This window comes from Strix uralensis, chromosome 3 (genome assembly GCF_047716275.1).
Source record: "Strix uralensis isolate ZFMK-TIS-50842 chromosome 3, bStrUra1, whole genome shotgun sequence".
NCBI lineage: Eukaryota > Metazoa > Chordata > Aves > Strigiformes > Strigidae > Strix > Strix uralensis.
In genome coordinates, this window is record NC_133974.1 from 58,856,965 (window position 1) to 58,881,916 (window position 24,952).

At 37.7% G+C, this 24,952-nt stretch overlaps 1 protein-coding gene across 6 annotated transcripts in view; it reads right to left on the minus strand.

Annotated features, from left to right (window-relative positions):
- TRDN (triadin) overlaps positions 1-24,952 on the minus strand; it is a 244,482-nt gene that overhangs the window by 95,782 nt on the left and 123,748 nt on the right. For all 6 annotated transcript variants that reach the window (XM_074862417.1, XM_074862415.1, XM_074862419.1 and 3 more), the window contains 3 exons: positions 24,400-24,462; positions 4,731-4,766; positions 1,801-1,854 (listed from right to left, as the gene is read on the minus strand). In XM_074862417.1, coding sequence (XP_074718518.1) covers positions 1,801-1,854; positions 4,731-4,766; positions 24,400-24,462 — 153 coding nt within the window. The remainder of the gene's footprint in view (positions 1-1,800; positions 1,855-4,730; positions 4,767-24,399; positions 24,463-24,952) is intronic.

Sequence of the window (24,952 nt, forward strand, 5' to 3'; positions counted from 1 at the left end):
TTACTGTGCTAATAGGCAGCAGTCTAGTTACAATGTTGCCAAACAAGCATATTTAATATTTTGCTATGGTGAGTTATTCTGGGGGTAAATTAATTTTCAGAGAACAGTGCCATTTGGGGAGGGGAAAGAAAAATGTAGAAGTCAAAGCCTACTGCTCTTTATCACTTTTAAGGCAAATTAGATATTTAGAAATGTGTCAGAACAGACAAACTAATTTTATTTTTCCATAAGAAGCCATGCCAGTTTTTCCCTTTATCTTAAGCAGATTACTGTCATCACCATTCTTGCCAACAAGCAGACTCGTTGGAATATTTTTCAAAAATGAACACAAATATTGGATGCAAGCAGGTGGAATGAATTAATTATAAGCATATGGTTCTAACATAACAATTTTTGCAGTGTACTGTCGAGACATCTAAGGGTCTAGCTATACAACACATTTTGGCAACAAAACTGCTTTAAGAAATTATCAATTACATGGATATAAATGTTTGTGGAGCCAGACTTACTGAAATGATCCAGACTGAACACCCTGCCACACACACACACATTTATTTCTAGGTCAGTTTTTATCTCTAAGCCATGGCAATGGTGTGGATTACGTAGTGTCAAACAAAGAGAGCAGGCAAGGACTGGGAGCTCTGGTGGGGAAATAGTGCTTTTTAGGCCAGTTTCACACAGTACCTTGTACATCTGTACAATATGTCCTATGGTAGCCTATATCAACTGCAATTCCAGACTGCAAGTCCTTTTGTGGTAGAGGCAACTGAAAATGTTCTTGGCTTGCACTGGTCCTTGACAAACTCCCAATCTACTCTATTGATGCAAGTTATTATTCCTGTATTTGGTGGAGATCTCTGAGATAGATCACGAAAGAGATCTGAATTAGAGAAAGACAGCAAGCAAACAAGCTTAAAGAAAAAAAAAAAAAAAAAAGCCCAGATCCACATAGACACATACAGTGGGATCAGATGGAGGCAAGATGAAGCAGAGGGAGTGAGCCTGCCACTCCTGTGATGCCAGCACCAGGCAAAGCTTAGCAGCATAGAGCCTGGTGCACTATTAGCTAACCTACTTTAAAGTAGAATAATATTATGGTTTTATGTTGATCACATTTTCACATGGGAATTCCTGTCTTTTTTGTTAGTTAATTTAAAATGTAGTAAAAGTACAAGTACCCTGAATATTTAGATCGTTATTCATTATATTGGGTTTTATTAAATTAAGCAGAAATGTCATGTGGCATTTTTGAAGATGGCTGTGAAGCAGAAGAGATCAGAAATCAATAAAAAGTAGTAGACTTTTACAATCCAATCTAAATTCAGATATGAATGTGCCATTATTTTGTTTAAAAAAGTTTGCTTGTCTTTTCTGTGCATATATATGATTATCTAAAAGCTCCATTTTTGAAAACCTACTGTGAGATCAGCACTTTGAAAAATCATATCCCCTTCTCAAAGGGCTTGAATACAGCTTCACATGGAAACTAATTTCTGTAGATATTGGGCTTTAAATCACTCTTTACATTCAGATTCATTTTTTGATCTCTAGGCCTGCAGAATAGCCCAGTGTGACACCTCATAGCTGCCATGAGACGACAAGAAGCAACCATAACGTTAGAGATCAATGCAAAATGATTTTGTTCTTAGCAAAGGTTACACATACAAATTATCACAATAATTTAGAACAACAAAACCCAAACCAGTGGCTTTTGTATAATCCAGCAGATGGTGCTATGATGCAATAAACTGATTCAAGAACACAAGAAATACACTGAATGTGAACATTTTACTCCTTTACCTGGTGCTGCTGCTTTTTTGGTGGCTGGTTTGGCTGCAGGAGTTTTTGCTGGCTCTTAAAAAAAGAGAACAAATTAAACCAATTACTACAAAGTATTATATCTTAAAAAAACAGAAATCTGAGGAAAGGTTTCCAATGAGGTATAGCCTGTAGCATTTTTTTTACTCAAGAGCTAGACAAAGAGATTACCCAAAGAGAAAAGCACTGAGTTGCCTTTAATAACCAGCTGAAGGGCTAACAAACTCTTGCCGTTAGGCACTGAATTGCTTCTTTTAGCTTTTTCTGTCTAGTAATTAAATATCTATTGGCAAAGCAGAGCAAAGCAGGTATCTAGGTGTTCAGGCACAGCCTCGCCGCTCAGGCAGCAGCTATGGTCTGGGAGCCTCTGCATTTGCTCTTGCAGCTATGAGAGCAGAAGGCCCTGAATCAGCCTATGGCAGCTGGCAAGGATTCACTGCTGTGAATTCAGCAGTGGTGCTTCTTGGGATCCCACAGCTATTCAGGTGGCATCCTTTCCCCTAATCTGAATCTCTCCCTGATGAGAAAAGCTGAAATCAGGCTACTTATGCAAAGTGCATTTGCAGACACAGCTATACCAGGAATCTCTCTCCATCTGAAGGGATGGAGGAGCATTAGGACAACAATTTCATGTTTGATCCTGCACTTGAAACAGCAACTGCTGGGTTCTCCTAGCAGAGAAACTGGCTCTCTTAGGCTGCTTAACTGTAGTTTTTATGTTCTTGCTGTTTCCTTGAAACATTTGCACTACCTTCTCTTTGCTGAGGTAGGACAATTCCTTGCAGAACGAAGGTCCAGATGATGAAGTGTATGTGCATCCCCAAGCAGACTTGGAGAATCTCAGCCCTGGATAAAAGAACCTAACTAGCCTACCGGATTTATTTACTCTTTATTCATATTTAGTTAATTGCTTTTATTCTCAGGAACTGCTAAAACAGACTGTACTTAAACCACAATAATTTAACAAATATCCATAAGCTAAACTCCACCAACTTTCATAATGGATTTTTTATATCAACTAGAAGATCCTCTAACTTAAAATTCACATTTCCATATTGTGAGAGGAAATAATTAATCATTTTAATCACAATCTGAATTACAGAATGCCAAAAAAATGTTAGTCAGTCCTTCACATCTGTCACTATGTTATTACAAAGAAAAAGAATATGGCTAAATCAGGAATGTAATTTCGAGTTCTTCTCCTTCAGTCTTTTGAGAAGTTCATAAAAGATGCTTCAGATTGTCTTGTGAAACAGAATGAAAAGAAAATATAGTTTGCATGTGTGGGATTGTTTTGTTTCCATCCATTTAAAAGCCTGCAACAGATAATTATATCCTAACTTAGTTATTATCACAGCATTGTAATTACTTGGGGTGCTTGTCCCTCCTTCGGGTAAATATGTAGAGGACCTTGAAGAAGAATATACTTAGTATTACTTTCCGGAGTGCCTGCTCTTGTAAAAGAAACGGGAGTTCCAACACACGTTTTCTACAAATGACAAGATGGACTTATACAAAACTGCAGGACTCCTACATGTATTCCCTTCTGAGCTCTCAGCTACAGTTTGCTGACCAACAAGACTGTTTTTTTACTTTTTGTTCTACCAAGACTTTTATTTTAATTTGAAATAGTTATTTTCTGGGCAACAAAAATAATTTCAGTTGAGGAAAAAATTTAAAATGAAGGATATGTTTGACCAAAAACTTGTGTAATTTATTTTTTTATTTAACTTTCAGTAGCATTGAAACAAAAGTGCCAAATGTTTTAAACTTTCTTTTGTAAGCGTATGCTTTTTAGTTTGTAATTCACAAATTATTTCAGTGCTTATGACTCTGCATCTTTATGTGAACACATTTCAGCTGAAAATGTCAGCCTGCAAATTTCACTCATGAGATGGACCTGGGAAGTTTTGCTGTGACAGCTACTGGGGAGTTCTCCCATGAGAGAAATCATATGCACAAATGAATATATCCTTTAAGACCTGGTTGCAAACAGGCAGTTCACTAACAGGACATTACTTGTAGAGTAAGTCTATTGAATCTTTTGTTCAATGTTTCTGCAAAACTTGAGTAGAAAACCAATGCATAAGCTTTTCTTGATTGCTAAAAGAAATATTTTAATAAATTCCTGCAAAATTGAGGATGACGGGAGTATTCTGCTATACAGGTTGGGAAAGATCATATATGGAGATGGTAGTCAGTGCATTCTTTAATCATGAATTTGAATTAGGTTTCAAAGCACCATAATTTTCCTAATTTTTCTTACAGTACTTTCAGAACGGAGATCTCAGCAGATGAAGTCTTACCAGTGAAACTGTCTTACTATCCTTATTGTGTTGAGGCATTGATGCTTGCAAATTTGTAGAAAATGAAGGCATAAGACTTCCCTTGTTAACAATACCATGTTCTCAGAGCATTTTTTGGTTATTTATGCAGAAGAGCCCAGCCCCTACATCTCTTCTACCTCTCTGAATCCAAAGTAACTAGATAGGCAGGGCCCATGTTTTGCATTTGTGAAGATAAATTTGGTGGCTCTCAACACGTTTGAGTCTCAGTCTTCTCAACCCATTTACCAAAATTGCTGCCGCTGAGAGAACATTCAGCTGACACCTCTTTTGACATTTCCTTCCCCATGAAACCTTTGTTTTTGAAGACAGTGATAGAAAAGAGAGAAAGGCAAAACTGTCAGTCACAAAAAGGAGTGTGGAATTAGAAGTGGGATAAGAATGGATTTAGAAAGTAAGAGGCAGCTGAAGTCTAAACATGTCATTTTTCAATTATAAACGGTGTAGCTACTTTATTCTTTGTATTTTCAACAATTCAATAGCTATTATTCTGGATTATTGAAACATGCTGTTTGAAACTACATGACATATAAACAGATCATAACCTATAGCACAGTAGTTTCTTACTTTTGAGTTCTTTGGTCACAGCAGCTTCTTTTTTATCTGTAAAATAAAAAAAAACACATATGCATAAAAACATAGGAAGGATACAGGTAGAAAACTGCAGTGTGTGCTTTACAGGTGAAACAGCTTATTTAATGCAATGTGTACTTGAATAATGCAGTGTATCTGTTTGTTTCATGGTACAGTTCCACTAATTTAACCTTAAGTGTAAATGCAACAGAACCTGTGTGAATATAAAAATTTTCGTTTAATTTCAGTATAGTAATCTGTGAGATTTGACATATGTGATTGAGTTACCATGGCTTACATGTAGTAGCTGAACCATGGTTGCTCACCATGTGCACATTTTCAGGTAGCAGAAATGCAAGGGAAGATGTGTTAAGAGCCTAAGTATAAACCCATGTAATGAAAAACATTATCTTCTTACAGTTGTTGACAACCATACAATTGAGGCCTAGTTTGGAAAGCTCCACATAACACCTAGCCACAACTCCAGCTGCCACCTATTTCCCACATGTCAAAACAAATGGAAGACTTACAGCTAAAGAGAAGAGAGAATCTGAAGCATGCCTCCAGCCCAGCCTGGAGGAAAGATCCCTGCTCCTCCAAACTTTTTCCAATGTTCAACTGAAGTTCAAGCTAATTAATTTCTTTCATGCTTGTGAAAAAGAGCACACATATGACACTTAACAAAACTGAGCCAACGTGGAATATCTTATGAACCTAAAGAAATACAGTCAGTCCTACGTATGGACCATGTAAGAGTAGGCAAAATCTGCCCCTGGTTGGTTTAAACAAAGTTAAAATAACACGGCTGTATCAAAATACAGCACAGCCAGGCAGTCTACCAGAGAGACTTAACTAAGATGTTCAGTCTCATCTTCAGTTAAGGTGTCATTTTTGTGCCAGTCTTTGTAGGACTTTTCTGATGGCTGAGAGAAGATTTGGAATCTTTACTGACCAGATATAAGTGAGCAGAAATACTCAGTGATAGCTTCTTTCTTCATTATAATTTTTGGTGGTATTCTACCTCAGGATTTTTAACTGGGTACAAAAATCAGTCATTTTTATAACCATACTTGGGGTCTTACGTACCTTTTTCACTAGTCTCACCTGTACAGCTAAGAAGTGGTTCATGTTGGTCCTCTGAGACAGGAAGCAAAGATGCATAGACTAGTGGTAGGAATTACTTCCCTGGGTGCCCATGAGGAAATGAACATCCTCTCTAATAATCTATAGTGTGCCTGGAATATAGGCAGGATAATGCTTATGTCCACAACATATATGAATGATAAACACTAATACAAGAAATATTTCAGGGCAGAAGCTGCCAAAATAAGTAGCTTGCAAAACAAAGACTATCCCATTACTGATAATAATACAACGTTACTTCAGTTTCTGTTGCTCTCTAAATTGCTGTGAAGAAGTTGATATGAGATAAGGTAATGAAAATGACTGCCAAGTAGTCTAATAAAAAGTCTTGAAAAATTGAGAGGGAAATACATTTCTATTTGGGTGATATGATGCTCTGAACTGAACTGTTTCTAGGTTAATCCTCAGCTTCCACTAACTCTCTGTGAAAGCGTGTTTTGCAGGCATTACTTCAAAGTATGATAATTACCACATTTAGATGAAATTAATCATGAGGCAGCTTTCAGCCACGTTATCTGGCCAAGGAGCCTATTGAAGCCTTCAAGAAGTGCCTATTAGTTGCCAGATATGGAAATTTTAAAAGGTGTATATTGCAGCGATATGAATCATTTATCACAATAATCTTCTATTGCTGGAGGTTATAAAAAACTAAATAAATTGGCAGCATCATTTACAATAACAGACTGGATCTAAATGAACCCCTCAAGTTCTTTCTTTCCTTTTTTCATATAAGTCATAATTTATTAGGGCAACATTCTTCTATATATTTTAGAGCCATAATTTATGTTGAAAGAATGAATGTATTTTTCCATCATCTGAAACACATAACATAGTAAATTCTGAGTATCTGGACAATTTTTGCAGTAAGAAAATCTTATCATTTAGGGTTTTTTGGTGTATTTTTGGTGTTTTGTTTTGTTTTTTAAGAGCAGAAAAATTACCAGGAGCTGATTCCAATAGCATATGTTGAAATGAAAATGTAGATATTTTTACTCTTAGGCTATTCTTTCCAAGCCAAGGTGCCTAAAGTTTGATTTCTAAAGCCATACTTATGCAACTAGGCTGGAATGATTTACAGAAAATTGTCCAAAGGAGTTTTTGTAGGACCTTGAACCATGGAGGTTCCTGTGAATGTATATAGCATTTACACCTAGTCACCTCACGCTTGACTAAAATAAATGACCTAATTGAAAAGAACTGAACAATTGGTAGATATCACAGAAGAAGAGAAAACTGATCAGAACTTCTGAAGTCTCTACATGTAGTTACCTGCTATAAGGCACAAATAGTATGTAACTAAGCAACTCAAATGAAAATAATACCAAAAATGAATCAAACAATGAGTTATATTAGTGTAATTTAAGTCAAGGAGCATTTTCTTTATTCATTTTTGTTTTGCACCGGTCTAGGTTTTAACTATTAAATTATGGGAGTGTGGTTGGGGAATGCAGTTTATATTACCTCAGGTTTTTATAGTCATTATGTCTTCTTCTTAAAAACAACAACAACAAGATCCCTGGCCTCTTGGTGTGTCTGTTTTTTTGGGTTAGTTAAGAAGAGGAATTTCCAGAAGAAATTAACATTTTTTCAAACACCAGTGTTAGACAACCTATGAACATTATCTTAAACACATCTTTGCCAATCAGCCTAGGAAGTATAATCTCTGGAGCTTTAGGTTATTTTCTCTTTAAAACTTTATATCTGAAGTCTGGCAGCAGGAAAGGTAAGTGTATGACATGAGAATGATGCCTACATTTCTTGGAAGCCATGTAACTTCATTAGGACCTATATAACACATGAACATCAGTCTGGGTGCTCTAGCAGCCTTGTGTGGTATGGTCAAAAGCACTGTGACTGTCCTTGGTATTGGTGACAAAACTATTTGATATCCACAACAAGTAATGCATTTTATTTTCAAGAAAAGCTCCATTTCTACAACACTGTGAAGCAATAAAAAAACCCCAAACAAACCCTTTAGTAGACTTACTATAGGAGATAAGACTTCAAGATCTGATGCTTTTGGTAATTTGGTGCCCAATCTGAAGCAGTCAATTTTTTGGAAGTTGTTAAGGATAGGTTTGATATTCAATTCTTAAAGGTCTTATGTAAAACACCCAAATACTGAGCAATCCAAAGTTTTAGGATACTTCTGACAACCCTAGCCATGGGCTTTTATGAAAGCACCTGCAACAGGCTTTAAAAGGCTAAGCACCATAGCTAACAAAATAATTTAACAGCTGTGGAGGACTGTGAAGCACCCTTTCCTTTTTACACATATTCTCAGGAGATATTTGAAGACAGTTGTATTCTGGTCTGTATTCTCAAAAAGCAAACATGGTTGTACAAGCTCCCCTCTTCCCAGGTGAATGAACAGGTTTTCCTTTTACTGACTCTTGAAAAAGATTAAAGTACAGTAAAACATTTTTTTAATTATTTTATTAAAAACCACCAAATATTTAAACAAACATGATCTGACTTTCTTCTTATCTGTACAGGCTAAAAGGATAAATTTTGAATTCAAACTAGGAATGAGCATTTGGCAGCCCGCACAGATGTATCTCAGTAGAACAGCAAAGCAATACTTTATTCTTTTGCCTCTTCTTAGCACATAGCTCAATCTTTTCCTCAGGCCTCGATCAGCATTCTTTTGAAGTAAACTAGCAGTACACAGTAACTGCAAGTGACATATAAACTACACATGGGGCAAGAAAAAAAAATCCCTTTAAGCTTATATAGTGCCTTTCATGCCAGTGAGTCCCTAGGAGGTTGGTAATAAGCCATTAGACAAGGATGCCCCAGTGTTCTAGTACAGAATGTGGTTGAGTTTAAACAAACTTCCAAAATGGAATATTTCAAACATTGCTCTGCAGTGAATTCTAGATCTGGGGTTCACAAAACATTTACACCTTTTTTAGCAATGGATCTATAATACAGTGTACATTTGAGAACAGACGATCTTCAGCAGCTCCATACAATCTATAATTTTTATATATAAAAAGAAGTTGAGGGAAGTAAATGGGTCTCAAATTCCACTCTCTTGAAAGGCTTCTCTTCCTAGAAATATCTCACTCAAATATATATAAGTGTATAAAAAATCTTAAACTAAAAGTGTTATTCAGATAAATGAATATTTCAGAGACAGTATATTGATAGCTCTGCTAATGATGCACTGTTTAAAATCACTGCCTTAAACCACTTTTACTACTGGAAGCATTATTTTATATGTTGTATCTAAAACAACCTTTTCTTTTGGAAGATTACCAAAGAACATGACAGTACTATCAAATTTATAAACAAACTAATTTCAGCATCAGCAACCACAGTGTCTGAACTGAACGGTAGCTAATATCCTAATCAAACACTGTGTAACCCAATGACTAAGGTTAAGGATGCTAAGGATGCAAGGATTCCTCTGTACTGGCTGATGTGGATTAAGCACCAAGATCCTGGGGAACTGCTAGATGCCTCCAAAAGACACGATTCACTGAATCAAAACTAAAGAGAAATTTAAAATGTTAAGCAGTTATTAAAAGAGGAATTCTTATCCCAAACCTCAACTAGCACTGACCACCTACCTTCTCTATCTTTTAGCTGATGATAACATACTAGAATGGACTTAATCAAACCCCACTGATTGACTAATGCTCTACTTAAACCCACAGAAAATAAGTTGTGTGATGAGGATGCCTCATGCAACATGACCATAGATCTACCAGCTGACTCAAGAATGTTTCTAATAAGACTTACACAAATCTTGCATCATTGCTTGGCTCTTACCATTTATTTTGACTTAGGTATTCAATATTTTTTGCGATTAAAAGTAGGAGAAGAAAAAGAAATGAAGGCTGAAAAATGAATAGAAACTTAAAGAATCAAAGAGAATTGTGGTGAAAATTGAAATTATATTTTCCGATGTTTTGAAGTCAAATTTGTGCTGGTTCTCCAGAAAAAAAAAAAAGTCTTCTGGCTGCTTTTACCCACCAAAGAACAATCAAGAGCATGCTTTGGGAGCTGGGTTCTGGCTTTGCAAATGCAATACAACAGCAGAGCTTTTAAGACAATGCACCTTACAAGTATGACAGCTAATGTTGCCTTTGCTGCCCTGAGCAAGAGTTCACAAGAGTGGAAATAAAAATGATAGCAGGTGGCATCTAATGGCTGAGAATTTCCATCATGTGAATGAAAAACATAATTAAAGTCGCCTAGAGACTAGTCTCAGTAGTCTGCTCCCAAGCTAGCAGATGTACCAGAATTTAAAAACAATTTATTAAGTAGCAAGATTTGCAGTTAAAGTGATTTGTAGTTGTAAAGGAACAAGACACCCCAGATAGCTGAGCATTATGAAAAATAAACTGCTATTGAACATATAGTAATTAAACAAGCATTTTCAAATTTCCTATTGAAATATACTGAGTTCTAGCATTTCTTTTTTCATTTACTTGAAGTTCTTAAAACTTATTTCTACAAAATAGTATTGATTTCAATTAATATTCCAACATTCTGAAAAGTGTTCAATTCTGAACTGTCTTTAAAAATTTGTTACTCAGTTGTTTTTTAATTTATACTATTTTTGATGATTTTACACTAATTGTATGACATTAATGAAGTAATTGTCATCTTACCACATCTCAAAGCTTTGGGGAGTATTTTTTATTTTGATTTCAGTCACTTCTAACACAGCAGATGCCCACATACAGGGGCATTTTATCAGTGTGCCTATATTTTCTATTGTAATATGTCCATTTTGCAATTAAGATTTTAAATATTTCATATTACAGGGAATTAAAACAATATCGTTTCTTGTTTTCAGTGGGCTTAAAATCTAGGAAGGCTGTATCAAAAATCCATACTAATGTAAATTCATTTTTTAACATACTTCTCCCAAACCCTAAAATTTGACATAGGCATAAAAGAGCTGTTCAGAAATACTAACATTCCTCCCACATGGAAAATTCTGTGTTTGGACCAACACTTGATTTTGTTCCCCATCTTAATCACTGAGCATGATATCGCCATATGCTCTGTGACAACTACTGACAAAAACTCCTCTTGCTTTTCCAAAATATAATTTCTTTGTGAGCGTAAGAAAGGCACCTCACTGCACTGATGATGCTGAAGATGTGCACAAGGAAAAGCAAGGTACTGCGCCACTGCTGCATCAGAGCTATTCCCTGACCCATTCAGTGACAACAGTAAACTCCCTGACCAGAGTTTAACTAGCTTCCTTTGAGAATAACTTGGGAATAACAGGGAAATTTATTGGCAGAGACCAATAAACCTTGAATCCCAGATTGCAGGTTTCATGTTTAAATCTCTCCAGGCTGTAGCACACAATATGAGGAGAAACTGCATATGATGTTACTATTGCTGGGTGAAAATGGGAGACAGTGGAGGTTCTGGAAGGTAAAATGAAGTTTCCTCAAGCAACATGAGACTGGACTATAAGAAACAATTCTCAAAATGTACTAATAAACAATGTGGGATATAAAGGGGTTTGAAGAATTTAGGACTATGAAAAACTAGCTAACTAACATTCTTCTGTTGTTGATTACAATAGAAAATTGGTGATAGTACTCTAACATATTGACAGATCATTTTCCATTGCAGCAGGAAATTTATTCAAGCTCTTCCTTCCACTCTCTGTGAAGGGTGCCCTCCCTCCTCACCATTGTCTCTATTTCCTTCTCACTTACAATAGTAGGCTTTTTGATAATTTCTTAATTTCTTTGGTGTCTCCAAGTCCCTTCTGATCACCATCCCTTGCATGTGTTGCTTCCCCATTGCACTGTCTCCTCACACCACTATGTCCATCACCATTTACAAAGAAGGTCTATATTCTGCACAGCCACCGAGTGCCTGCAAGCCCTGATTAGCACAGCACCAGAGGCAGGTAGTAGCCTAAAGCCCACAGAGCTTTACGGAAATTTGTGTGGCAATGCACATGGCTGAAATACTAAATGCTACCTTGGACAGATTTCCCAAGATCATTAGAAGAGTTCACTCAATAGAGTAAAAAATAAAGCAAGTGGAGAGGGATGTGAGCAAAGAAGTGATTCAGCTACACTTGTAGTCCAAAATAGCCTGCACTTTGGGAATGGCCAATTTCAACTGTACCAATGATTCATGGTTCCACTAATTAGTGATTTCTCCTTTATACTTTGTAATTGCTGAAATGGATTCATTCTCCCCCACTGCAGAGCAGGTGGAAACATGTTCTATTGCCTTCTGCATTCATGAGGAATGGTTTAAAAAAGCAAAACTCGAGCACAATGTGAGATCACAGTCATCCACACACAGGAAGCTGTAAGTGCAGTTAATTATACAAGCTGCAGTCATTTAAGGAAAAAATAATGCTTTTTGTGTAGCAAATGCAGGTAATAACATTAATTCCTAAAGTTTAAGAACCAGATCTTTTCCTGCAATAAACTCTCATTTGAATTATTGTAAATATTATAACAGCTGAAAATTTTCTTCAGCATTTTTTACTTTTTCTTGAAACAGCATGGGGGATATACTCTCTACATTTTTCTTAAGAAAGCTCAGCACAAATATTTTTCGAATGATTCACAAGAGGATTTTTTTTTACAGTCAAAATAGACTTTAAGTGTATATATGTTATGCATCCTTGTGATATCTTTCTGTACTTCTCACCACATTTAAATATCTCTCTGTTGGATAGATGGATGTACAGATGGAATCTGTAGACATTATCACTAGGACGAAGATATTTTTTGTACTTCTGAACAGAGATGCAGTCAGCATTCTCACTCTCTGAAAAGGGAGATCTTGAATAATGTAATGTCCATCCGTTCATCTTTATAGGTGACACACTACTCTAATTACACTCTTGTAAGTGAAGCAAAATCTATGAGAAAGCAACCTCAAGCAGAACCTACTGCAATCAAGCTAAAAATCAATACACTGATAACCACAGCTTTGTATGGCTCTTCCGCTTAAGAACATCTGCCCATTCTATTATCCTAATCATTCAATAATACTTCATCCAACTTAGTCTCTCAGAGTTACGTATAGCAAAGCCACAAAGTTGGCTCTGCTTCTTGAAAAACAGATCAAGAGAACAAGCATGGCCACTGGGAATATTTACTGAAAGGTTAAACAATTCTAACTAAGAGTGAAGTGTAAAGGATGTCTTATTATAAGCCAGGAATACCTCTGGTCTATGAACCTTTCTAGGGAAAAGGCATCCAAGAGACTGAAGTATACTCTCAAATAAGTGACATGAAAGTCTTTATCAAATATGTGTTTCTTAAAACTTAGTAAAAACTTTTAAAACTTTATTTCAAGGTCAAGGAATTTTTTTTTTTCTTTTTAAGTGTAAAGCAAAACAAAAGAAAGAAAATCAGCCTCATCCCAAACTCTGAAGATTCCTACTGACTTTGTTTAGCTGTGGATTCAAGCCTTCAACTTGTCCATTGAGTGACAGCAGAAAATAGGTAGCACTACATAGGTATGTCATTGCAACCTAGCTGATGTGTCTGTGCATGGATGTTTCACATAGAATAATTATCCTAAATATCAGGTCTGCTGACTCAGATGTACATCTTATTTTGAGGACAGAACTGTTTTCCTTCATTAAAAAGATTAACTTTGCATTGTTTGAAGCATAGTCGTAGTCTAATCCCATTATTTCTGGATGTGACTGGAAAAATAAACATTACATTAAACCCCAGACCAACATAAACAGGGTTGATGCAATAAATTAGATTCCTTAATTAAAGCTATGCCACCCATCTGCTTGCGCAGCATGGGTACTTCATTCTACACACCTGAAAATCCAAAGGCAAACTGATTATTTAGTTACCTGTGTGGACTTTAGATTGAATATGTATCATCTTCAAACTTTATTATTTATAATATCCCCAAAAAATTCTTTACAAGACTGACAATGCAGCATCAGAAGAGATTGCCTGTCAGACATCAAAATGATGCCTATGCTTTGCTCAAGGAGGTTTCTCTTGCCAAGACATCAAAAAGTGCGTTTGTAGTACAAGCCCAAGCCTCCGCCATTTTCTCTTTATTTATTAAAGGGTTGACATTTCTAATTCTTTGCCAACCAGATCTCACCACCATCATTCACCATTTGCCTTTCTCACGTGACTCCCTGCTTTGTGCAGTCAAAGATGGAAAAGAACATACACAAATCAACAGGTCTGGGCTGAGCAATACTCAGCGTAGCCCTGAAAATGCTCAACTCACAATAGTTAGCACAGAGGCCACTGAAAGGTGCTTAAGCTTAATTCTCTGCTGTTAACATTTCATGAATGGAGCAGGCACCTCAGTGAATATTTACATTCTTCTTTTCTAGAACTTTCTTTGCACAAGACATGGAGATGGGCAAGAATGGGAAGGGAGACTTGAGTTTCCTCTAAAGCTGATACATACTAAATGAAAGACAAGGAGAGTCTTCCACCTCAGAATTGCCACATCAATTGCAATGAAGAGGCAGTCTTACATTGAACCAATTGTTACTACAAGGTGAGGGAGAGACAAGAGGAAGGCAGGACAAACTTGTTTCTAACTCTTTACCTCTTTGCATTTCACCTTATTTCTTGCTGCTGAACACCGAACCCTAACCATGTCCTGGAAGGGCTTAAGTGTTTGGTTTGGTCTTGGTATAAACAATGTTACCATTTGTGGCTGAAGAACTCTTTCAACAGGCAATAAGAGACAATATTTTCAAAAACACCACAATGACCTTGCAACCTCTGTACTTTTTTCAAAAGTGGTAGAGGTATTTAGGAGCTCAGTTCTCACAGAAAATCAATGGGAATTATGTGCCTGGCCTACTTTGACGTGCTTGTAAATCCTACCAGGTGCCATGCTACGTCTTTAGGCACCTAAATATCTTTGAAATCATGTTGTCAATCACTGCTGATAATGAAGTATAGAATTCAAAGTCCACTGAGTGCTTTGAAACTTTCAGTGTAGGACATATTTGAGCTGCCTTTTTTCTTGTTTCAGAAGCAGACTCCCTTAACAGCCAGTCACACAGAGACCATGGGAATTGCTTTTCTGCTGTGTTTGCATCTCTGCTCTGCTGGATTTTTTGCCTTGTCCCTCACTGTGACCCCATTTTTATTCTGTTTTTATCTGTTTGAGGACATATAATTTGATTTTTACTAAATAGCCATATCTGTGTCTTGATGATTTCTGCAAATATCAATTAGAAAAGCAGGCTTTCCTATTTTCCATGGAAGACTGAATACTTAGAGGATGACTACCAGTTGTGTTCAGTTTACAAAAGCTTATACAAATAATGCAGGGAGGAATTTCCATTTTTCCAATGAACCTGCAAGAAAGATTTTTCCAGCCGCATTCCTGCACTGACTCTCCACTGCATTCTTTTAGCTTATCATGCGTATCTCTGAGGATATACCTCCATAATATTCAAGGCTAGAACACACCGTCAGGTTATCTAGTCTGACACTTTGTTGTCAGACTCCTATATTTCAGCTAGACACCTTTTCAGCTGATGTGTATCTTCCATTAGGTAAACAATCATCTTCTGCAGACATCAGGGAAAGCAATATCCACCCTATGCTGTGGTAGTTTATCACTCTTAGTGTTAAGAACATGTACCTCATTTTCAGTCTGGATTCAGTTAGCTTCAGCTCCCAGTCATTCATTCTTGTTAAACTCTTCCTTCTAGATTAAAGGGAGCTATAGTAGCCTGAATCTTTTATTTTTCTGTGAATGTACTTAGTATCCACAATAACAAAGTCACCTCTTCCTGAAGAGATGAATAGAATACTTTAATCTTCTCTGTGAAGAATATCCTTAGTTTGTAAATAACTTGAGTGACTTTTTTACGTTCTTTCTCCAATTTGGACACTCTATCGATATTCACGTTCCAGTCTCTCCAGTGCCATGTACACAGGTGATGTGTGACTATGGTCGATGTTCCCTGTTGCAAGGTTTATAATTTCATGGCTGTATGAAAAAATATCAATCTCAGCTTGCCATTCACCTTGTCAGTTTTAAAGCTACTTTCCAGATGTAAATGTAATGGCAATATAACACATGAAGTAGTAGGGAATTGGGCCCTGAGGTTAGAAAGACTATATTTGGGTGTCACAAGAGAATATAACTCTGACTAATGGGATAAAATTAAGCAAGGGAAAATTTAGGCAGACTGGAATGAAATACTTCTTAACTGTGAGATCTATTAGGTTGTAGAATAATCTTCTGTGGGAATTGATGGAGACCTAGTTGCTTCAGACATTTAAAACTAAACTGGATAAAACACTTGAAGATATTCTGTAAGGAATTATCCTGCATTGCCAGAGGGGAGGATTAGATGACCTAGTAGGTCATTTCCATGTCCACTTTCTGTGATTTTGTTGTACAAAGCCCCACAAACAGGAAATTGTTATCAAAGTCAAGAGATGCCTCTAAATCCTGTCTGTGTCGGAAAAAGAAGAGTGAATAACATCACCCGCTGGTAACTGTGCAGGAATCCTAATCCAGTATTTCTGCAGGTTAGTAATGCAACCAGTGCTGAGGGCTGGGTGTATAGCTTATGTCTGAAAGCAGAAGCCTCTACTAATGCAAAAATGCCAGGAAACAGCAGGTGAGTTATGAATAGGATCCAGGAGAGGAGGAGTAGGAAAGAAAAAATCAGGATGGGCCTGACATGCATAATAGTGTCATGAGCAAGTTATTAGTCAGGAATTAATCAGCCTGTAGTACAAGACATGAAACCTGAAGCTCCAGTCAGCCAGCTGGGAAAATAGATGTTTTTTATAGGCTTTGGTGTACGGGCATTGATTCATATAATGATATTACCAATTGAAATCATAGTTAAGATGAGACCCGAGCCAGGGTCTTTGCTAAAGGTTGTACAAACACACAGCAAGCCAAGTCACGGCCCCTGCAGAAATGTACAAGTGGATGAACAGTCTAGCAGAGAAAGGTCTCAAAAGAATATTGATAAGCAATACCCTAGAGAAGGATCACACAGTGCTAAGGTCCATAACTTGATTGTTCTTTTTTCGTGTGTGTGCTTTAACATGATTTGTTCCTAAATTTGCTCTCAACTCATAACACACTGTGCTTCCTTAATTATTGCTTTTATACATTCATTTGTCTGCATGAGGAATCACTAGGCAACCCATTGCTTATTATTTCTCTTCCTTAATTTTTACATTTGTCTCTCCTCCTAATCTCTCTAAACCTAGCTGCAAATAAACATGAATTTTAGGTTCCTGTACTGGGTCTGGCTGGGATGGAGTTAATTTTCTTCATAGCAGCCTGTATGGTACCATGTTTTGGATTTGTGGCTCAATCATTTTTAACACACAAGTGTTTTGGCTATTGCTGAACAGGGCTTGCACCAGCATCAAGGCTTTCTCTTTTTTCCACTCTGCCCACCCCCACCAAGATGGGAAGAGGTTGAGAGGGGACACATCTGGGACAGTTAACCCAAATTCATGAAAGGATATTCCCTACCATATAATGTCATGGTCATCAATAAAAACAGGGTAGAGGAAGAACAGGGGGAAGGGTGACCATTGCTCAGACTGGCTGGGCATTGGTCTGCTTGTGGGAGGTGGTGAGCGATTGCCATTGCATCACTGGTTTTTTTTCCTCTTTCTTTTGCTTATTAAGCTGGCTTTGTCTCAACCCATGAGTTTTCTCACTTTTGCTCTTCCTATTCTCTCTCCCATCCTGTTGGTGGGTGGGGAGTGAGTGAGCAGCTGTGTGGGTGTTTAGCTGCTGGCCAGGCTCAAACCACTACAGTTTGTTTTTTTCATTAAAAAGAAAATAAAGCAAAGAAAGAGTCAGACAGGGTTCTAACCCTCAAAACTCCTACCTTCTACATGTTGTAACAGCCACTCTGAAAACAGGCCTGACCAATCCAAAATGCACAATGACAGGTATACGTGCACCCCAGTTACTCACCACTGCAGCTTATAACTTTTCCTCATACTTTGTCTTATAAGCCACAAGAAAATTCATGAATAAATGTGTTTTGTTTTCTGTATGTGACCAGCCACTTTCAAAATACATTGGGCTCTCTTGGCCTGGCTTCACAACTCCATTTTGCCCTTCTAAGCAGCCTAAATTAAGACAGCCTCTACACTTCACTTGCCCTTGCAGATTTGACATCAGAGTTCTTCTGAAAGCCCCCATTATACCTCCCAACGTCTATCATGTGACATCTATCACATTAGGGAACATGAGACACATGGCAGTGCGCAAGCTGGGCTGCTGAAAGCTGTCAGCACTTCACTTGTCTCCTATCTGGAAATACAGTCCTGGGGGTGGGCAGGGAAGAATAAGGAGGTTCAAACCCTGCTCTTGAGAGACAACAGAGATGTCTTCCTACAAATGTGTGCAAGCACATCCCATTTGCTTATCAGAAAAAATCTGGGATCCACATTTCTATCCAGATGAAGCGTTCAATCCATTGCAGATGGATCAACCCAAAACATTTCAAAGAGTGTGGTGTGCATCTATTCCTCTACATCAGTGGGTGTGCCAAGCATGTTTTTTTTTCTAAACTTATGTCATAAGGTATGTTTTAATCAATTTTTACTTTTCTGGCAGTGCTGAAGGTACTGTCATTCCAAAATGTTTCTTCTGATAAGTGTCACATTTGGATGACATTCTAACATCTTTCTAGCCATGAAAGCAATAGGATAAAGATCATAGGGAAATAAGGAATGGGTTTATCATTTCATCAGCAAACTCTTTCAATAGCCACATTTGAAAGCAAACAAAAAAACCCCAGGCATATAGAATGAAAGAAAAAGATAATTTGCCACCAGGTGTCAGTAGTTCTCTTATTACTGCAAGAGTAACTGTTGAGCCAAAAAAGTCATAAAATTAAACAGATTTTTTGTTGTTGTTCAGATCAGGAATTTAAAAATGATCAGAGGAATTTGTCTTCCTGTCTGTATAGAGCACAATAACAAAGAACACACTGTTGCTATATAAAACGGTCTTTTCCCTCCATTTCCTATTAAATCACTGCTTTTTTGCAAATTATAAAGACTGGCCTTTAAAACAAAGAACGTACAGTTCACGAAAATGCATCTGTGGTCAACCCATGCAAAAAAGCTCTGGGACCTGGTAGGTCTTGTTTGCTCTTGCCTGATTACCTCCACTCTGCGCTGCCTACCTACTACTATAATATCCCTCCTTTAAAACATGATTAAACACAGACTTTCCCCGCCCCCCCCAGCTCCATGATCTCACTGGATGACAGGGTAGCAAGAATAACCTGGTTAACTGGGTTCTGTGGCAGTTATAAGGTAATGTTTTCAATTTTTACGTCTAAGATTAACCTTTAGTTTATTTTTTCATTACTTCAGAGCAAGCTTGCTTGATTGTTACAGTGACATCAGTAAAATGTACTTCAGTGTTTGTAACTTTAGACCCCTGAAAACTTTTCCTTTTCAGGAGGCAAAGATTTACTTTGGTAGCTAGAGAGACATCACCACTCCCCTCCTCTGCTAATACTGCCTGATGTGACATATGACACAGTATCGTGCATCATAGATATATCTTTATCAAAGTCATATCTTTATGAATGATCTGGATGAGGGGATCGAGTGCAGCCTCAGTCAGTTTGTACACAACACCAAGCGGGGCAGGAATGTTCTGCTTGAGAGTAGAAAGGCTCTACAGTGGGGTCTGGACAGGCTGGATAGATGGTCTGAGGCCAACTGTATGAGATTCAACAAGACTGAGTGCTGGGTCCCAAACTTGGGTCACATCAATCCCAGGCAAAGCTACAGGCTTGGGGATGAGTGGCTGGAAATCTGCCTGGCAGAAAAGGACTTGGGTGTATTGGTCGACAGCTGGCTGAATATGAGCCATCAGTGTGCCATGGTGGCCAAGAAGACCAATAGCATCCTAGCCTGTATCAGAAATAGTGTGGCCGGCAGGACCAGAGAAGTGATCCTCGGCCCTGGTGAGACTGCGCCTCAAATACTGTGTTCAGTTTTGAGCTTCTCACTACAAGAAAGACATTGCGGTGCTGGACTGTGTCCAAAGAAGAGCAATGAAGCTGGTGAAGGGTCTAGAGAACAAGTCTTATGAGGAGCAGCTGAGGGAACTGGGGTTGTTTAGTGTGCAGAAAAGGAGGCTGAGAGGAGACCTTATTGCTCTCTACAACCACCTGAAAGAACATTGTAGCAAGGTGGGTGTTGGTCTCTTCTCCCAAGTAACAAGCAACAGGATGAGAGGAAGTAGCCTCAAGTTGTGCCAGGGGAGGCTTAGATTGGATATTAGGAAAAATTTATTCTCTGGAAGTGTTGTCAAGCATTGGAACAGGCTGCTGAGGGAAGTGGTTGAGTCACCATCCATGGAGGTATATAAAAGACTTGTATATGTGGCACTTAGGGACATGGTTTAGCAGGACTTGGCAGTGTTAGGTTTACAGTTGGACTCTGATCTTAAAGGTCTTTTCCAACCTAAATGATTCTATGATTCTATGGCAGATGCGTCCACAGCACTGGATGTGCAACCACTTCAACCTAGCTCCCTGATTTAGGTTGGGGCTGCAATGGTCCTTAGTAAGGGCTTGGACGTTCTGTTGAGAGCATGCATGTATCAACATGACAAAATACAAGTCTGATCATGGTCCCTGATCTGGGGTGAGTGGATCTGCATACTTTGACTTGTTTTATCTCTGCTAAGCAGAACTGCTCAGGGAGGTACCTGGCTTTGACACCTTTAAAACCTTTGTGACTGAGGGTCAGAGCCTAGGGATTCTTGAACACTTGTCCAGCTGATCAGGCCTTATGTTTTTAACCAAAAAACATTTTCTTCCTAAACATCATTTTTTCATTAGGGAAATAATGAAAGTGTATAAAAGTTTGGGATCTCTAATCCAGCTAGCATTGGTTTGGCGTTCAGAAGATATATATTATAAACCCCATGGACAACTGGCCTGGGTGACATGTCTATACCTGAATTTCTCTGTGTGGAAAGTGGAGGAAAAGGCACTGACAATCCTTCTAAAGTGGTTCTAAGATTTAATATCAAAAAACGCTGCACAAGACCCAGGTATTTTTATTACCATTATTATTTGAAATTATGCAGTGATAACAGGAAGGCGAGATCACCAATGACAGCTGAGCAGAGCTTTAGTTAGGAAATGGTGTGATGATCCAGGCTGACATTTTCATTGCTTTATAAGCTTGTTTATTACCTATGTTATTTGTTGTGAGAACCAAAACAAAGTGGGAAAGGAGTTTGCAGCAATCAAATATAAAGAAAAAGTCTGCATGTGACATGAATTTTTAGGAAATCTGATATAAGAAGGAACAGAGAACCTCCAGACTGTTGAGACTCCGAGAAAGGACCATCAGGAAACACTCTGCAAGGGAACTATGAGAACCTGAAAACACCAATCTTTGGATATACATTTTCTTGTAGGTCTGGGCACCAAAGCTTTAACAGAGAGGGTCCCTTTTCTCAGTCAGATTACAGGCTGGACCCCTCTGAGCTGATGTGTCCCAAACACCGGGGGCTTTGGGATAGCTTGGCAAAGGCTTGTCTTTGCCGAGGCTCAGCAAGGGCCTTCGTGGGGATTTGGAGATGTGACTCCTTCTTTATCCAGAGTAGCACTAGATAGATTTTTGTTAAATGTTTTGAAGTGTGACTGTGCCAGACCCTTGCGTCTGACAATTATGTTTGTTTAAGCAAGACCTCTGAGTTTGTAACAATGGAATTATCTATTTTTCAGGACAATTAGCACAATGTTTTTGTACGAGCTGAAGGTCAGAGGATTAATGTGGTTTTATCTACAATGCATTTTTAAAAGCTAATTAAGAATCATTCAGTTCACTTTGTACTAAAGACTGAGAACATTTCACATTAGATGACTCTTGCTCCTCTGCAGCAGCAGAAAGAGAGAGAGGGAGACAGAGCGAGGGAGGAATGGATGAAGAGAGGAACAGAGAAAGAGTGAGCTGACATGCAAATAAACAAATATGTCACAGGGATGCAGTTAATGGAGAGCAATAAAAAACTCCATTCTGGTAAGACTAGAGATAAAATTGTTTCCTGAACAAAAGAGCTAATCTAAAATATTAATCAGCAAAAATATTCAGTATTTGTTAGAGGAAGAGATGGAGAGGAATAGAGGGAAGTGCTGCTCTCAGAGCATTATTTTAGAGATGTTTTTATCACCTAGTGCTTAGTGAGCATCTCCTCCTCTCTTGCACCTGACAGCCTGTACACACCACTGTTCCTCTGTGGGGAAAGCCTGGTGAATGGGCCTCCTATCAGAGGTGAGTCTTATGGAAAGAGGTATGCGAGGGTGAAGAGCAGAGGTGGGGTCGGGGTATCAGCCATGGGGAGGGGTGTGGGTGGTGGTGAGGGGGCAGCGTGCCCTGCAAGCACCTCAGCTTCAGGGATTGCAGAGGTTGGGGGAAGCAAAATGAGACACAAAATTAGGGACATCCAGAGGTAACATGAGGATTTGAAAACCAGGGCAAGGAGTTTATTTTTAATGCAGTGGCCTCTGCCTAGCCTTTTAATGGGAAAAGGTAAGAAAATTGGAAGATGTTCCTGCACTCTTGCTTTTGGATGCTTATCTATGCTGCTGATTGAAGCGCTCTGTGGCTCATTTGCTGTGTCTGCCCAAAGCATGTAAATACTATCAGACATTGAGGTGACTCATTTCAAAACTGGGCTATGCACTACTATTCTGTTGATCAAATGTGGCAATTATTTCAGGCTTAAAACCTTTTAGGGATAACAATAGGTGCTGCCAGTCAAAGCTGGAAAGTACACATGTATTCAAAGAGCAAGCTGAATGAGGAATAACAGCAACATGTGTAGCTAGAATATATTATGGATTACCATCCTCTTACACAAAGGCTAGTAAACTCTTCAAAATGCAGCAACCTACGGAGCTAATAAAAGGGACAGATATGTGCGGATGTCTCGGTTTGTCTAATTTGTGTCTTTCTAGCATTGGTAGGATGACTCACTGGATTTAGCAACAGCTTGTGAAGATGAACATTTTAATAACTTTATGCTGCAGCTCTGCCATAAAATGTAATCTTTTACAATTCTGTATTCTCAAGTGAAATACAAGCTTAGAACCTGAATAAAATTAGAAAAGATATTTGAATTGTCAGCTTATTTTCTTTTTAAATCTGTATTTCTACATTTAAATATGGAACTTAACTTGTAAAAGAGTATTCCCTTTCATCCCCATTCCTTCCCAGTGTGCCACTCCTTACTATAAAAGACTGCTATATTTAAATACAGGGCTACCAGGATAGTACTCCAAGGTGTTCTGTGTCATTCTGTGTATTTTTATATTGTTCTAAACATAAATTAGTATTTTTCTTCCCATCCATAAACACTTGAATAAGAAAGCTTATGTAGACCATGTACAACTCAATGGCAAAGAAGCCAGTTGCATATTGGAATTTGCATACGTAATCCACAATGTTAGTAAACAATGGGATATATATCCTTTCAGTTTTTGATAAAATTCAACAGATTTGAATAATTAGATAACAGAGCACAAAGCTTGCCTTGAGGACATAGTAACTATAGCCCTGAATCTTTCAATCCTCTTTTAAACCTTTCTCCATGGTTTTAGGCATTACTTTGGTCTACAGAAAGGTTCATCTGAGTACTTGATGGCTTGCAGAAGGTTATATATAAAGTGTCTGACAAAGCAGCAAGTAGAACCTGTGTTTCTAGGTATTAAGATAATGATGAAACCACTAGACTGACATTTTGTTTCTCCTTTTAATGAGACTTGATTTTAATGAGACAGTTTCAGACTGTCACTTACTGAAGATATGTTTACATTTGTGCCTTAAACATCCTTACAAATTTATAGAAATAATGTGAAAGAAAAGTTGCAACAATTTTAGTGTAGACAAACCCCAAATTTTAATTTCTAATCTTATTGAAAAAATTATCTTTTTACGATAAATAGCATGAAACAATATTGATTAGGTTCAGGTCATTCACTGACTTTATTTTTAACTTTTGAAAACATATTTTCTGGGCATGGGTAAAGCCTCAGAAAGAGATCTATTTTCTAAGTGTTTTGATATGAAGATGTTTCTATTTATTACTTAAAATGAGCTGAAGTTTTGAAATAATTCATGCAAAAATTTATTTGCTCCATTCAGTCTTTCCACATCATGCATCCTTTGAAATTACTTATGCCCTTGATTGATTTAGTGTATAAGAGAAAGCAGTGTTTCTAATGTTTTTGCAAAATTCCAAAGCTCACGGAATTGAAAATTACATGTACTATATATACACATATGTATATGTGTATATATCATATGTATGAGACTACATATATAATATAATGGGAACACATTACACACACACATGAATATAAAAATATACTGTGAGCTCGCTCTCTCTCTCTCTTTCTCCATCCAGCTTGGATTATTAAGTGATAATGAATTACATATACTCCTATCTCAAATGTGTAAAATCTGAAAGTGCTTACACCAAGTAGTCAGATATCTACTGCGGAGAAAGACAGACTTCAATTTCTTACCTGCTTTTTTAATTTTAGGGGCAGCTGTCTTCTCATGAGTTTTCTCTTTTTTTCCTTCTTTTTCTAAGATTTAATTAAAGAAAGTCATTTGATATGCTAGAACTCTGAATCATACACTCAAATATGCAGTCAGCCAAGTCCTGGTGGGCACATGCTGAAAAAAATGTGACTTATTTGGGAGTTTAGTTCAGATTATTCCCTTATAGCACTTGCACCCAACTAACCACAGAGAAATCAGCTGAAAATGAAAATTAATCAGTATGCATCAGCTATGGATGATTTGGACCCTTAATAATTCATCAAAGGCTAGGCGACAAGCATCAGTGCATGAATGTGGTACCTTTTAACTTAAGCTCCAGCAGCAATGAGATCATTAAAAAATGATGAATGACATAAATATTTTCCAATGAAAGAAAGACCTTAGTGGATTTTAGATGTTTCGTGAGAATGAATGTTATTTAGATGGATATTAAGGCTTTGCAGTTTGGTCACTGCAAGTTTTGGTTGTGATTCTATAAAATATTTAAATCTATCCCACCTTCAGAAAGTGGTG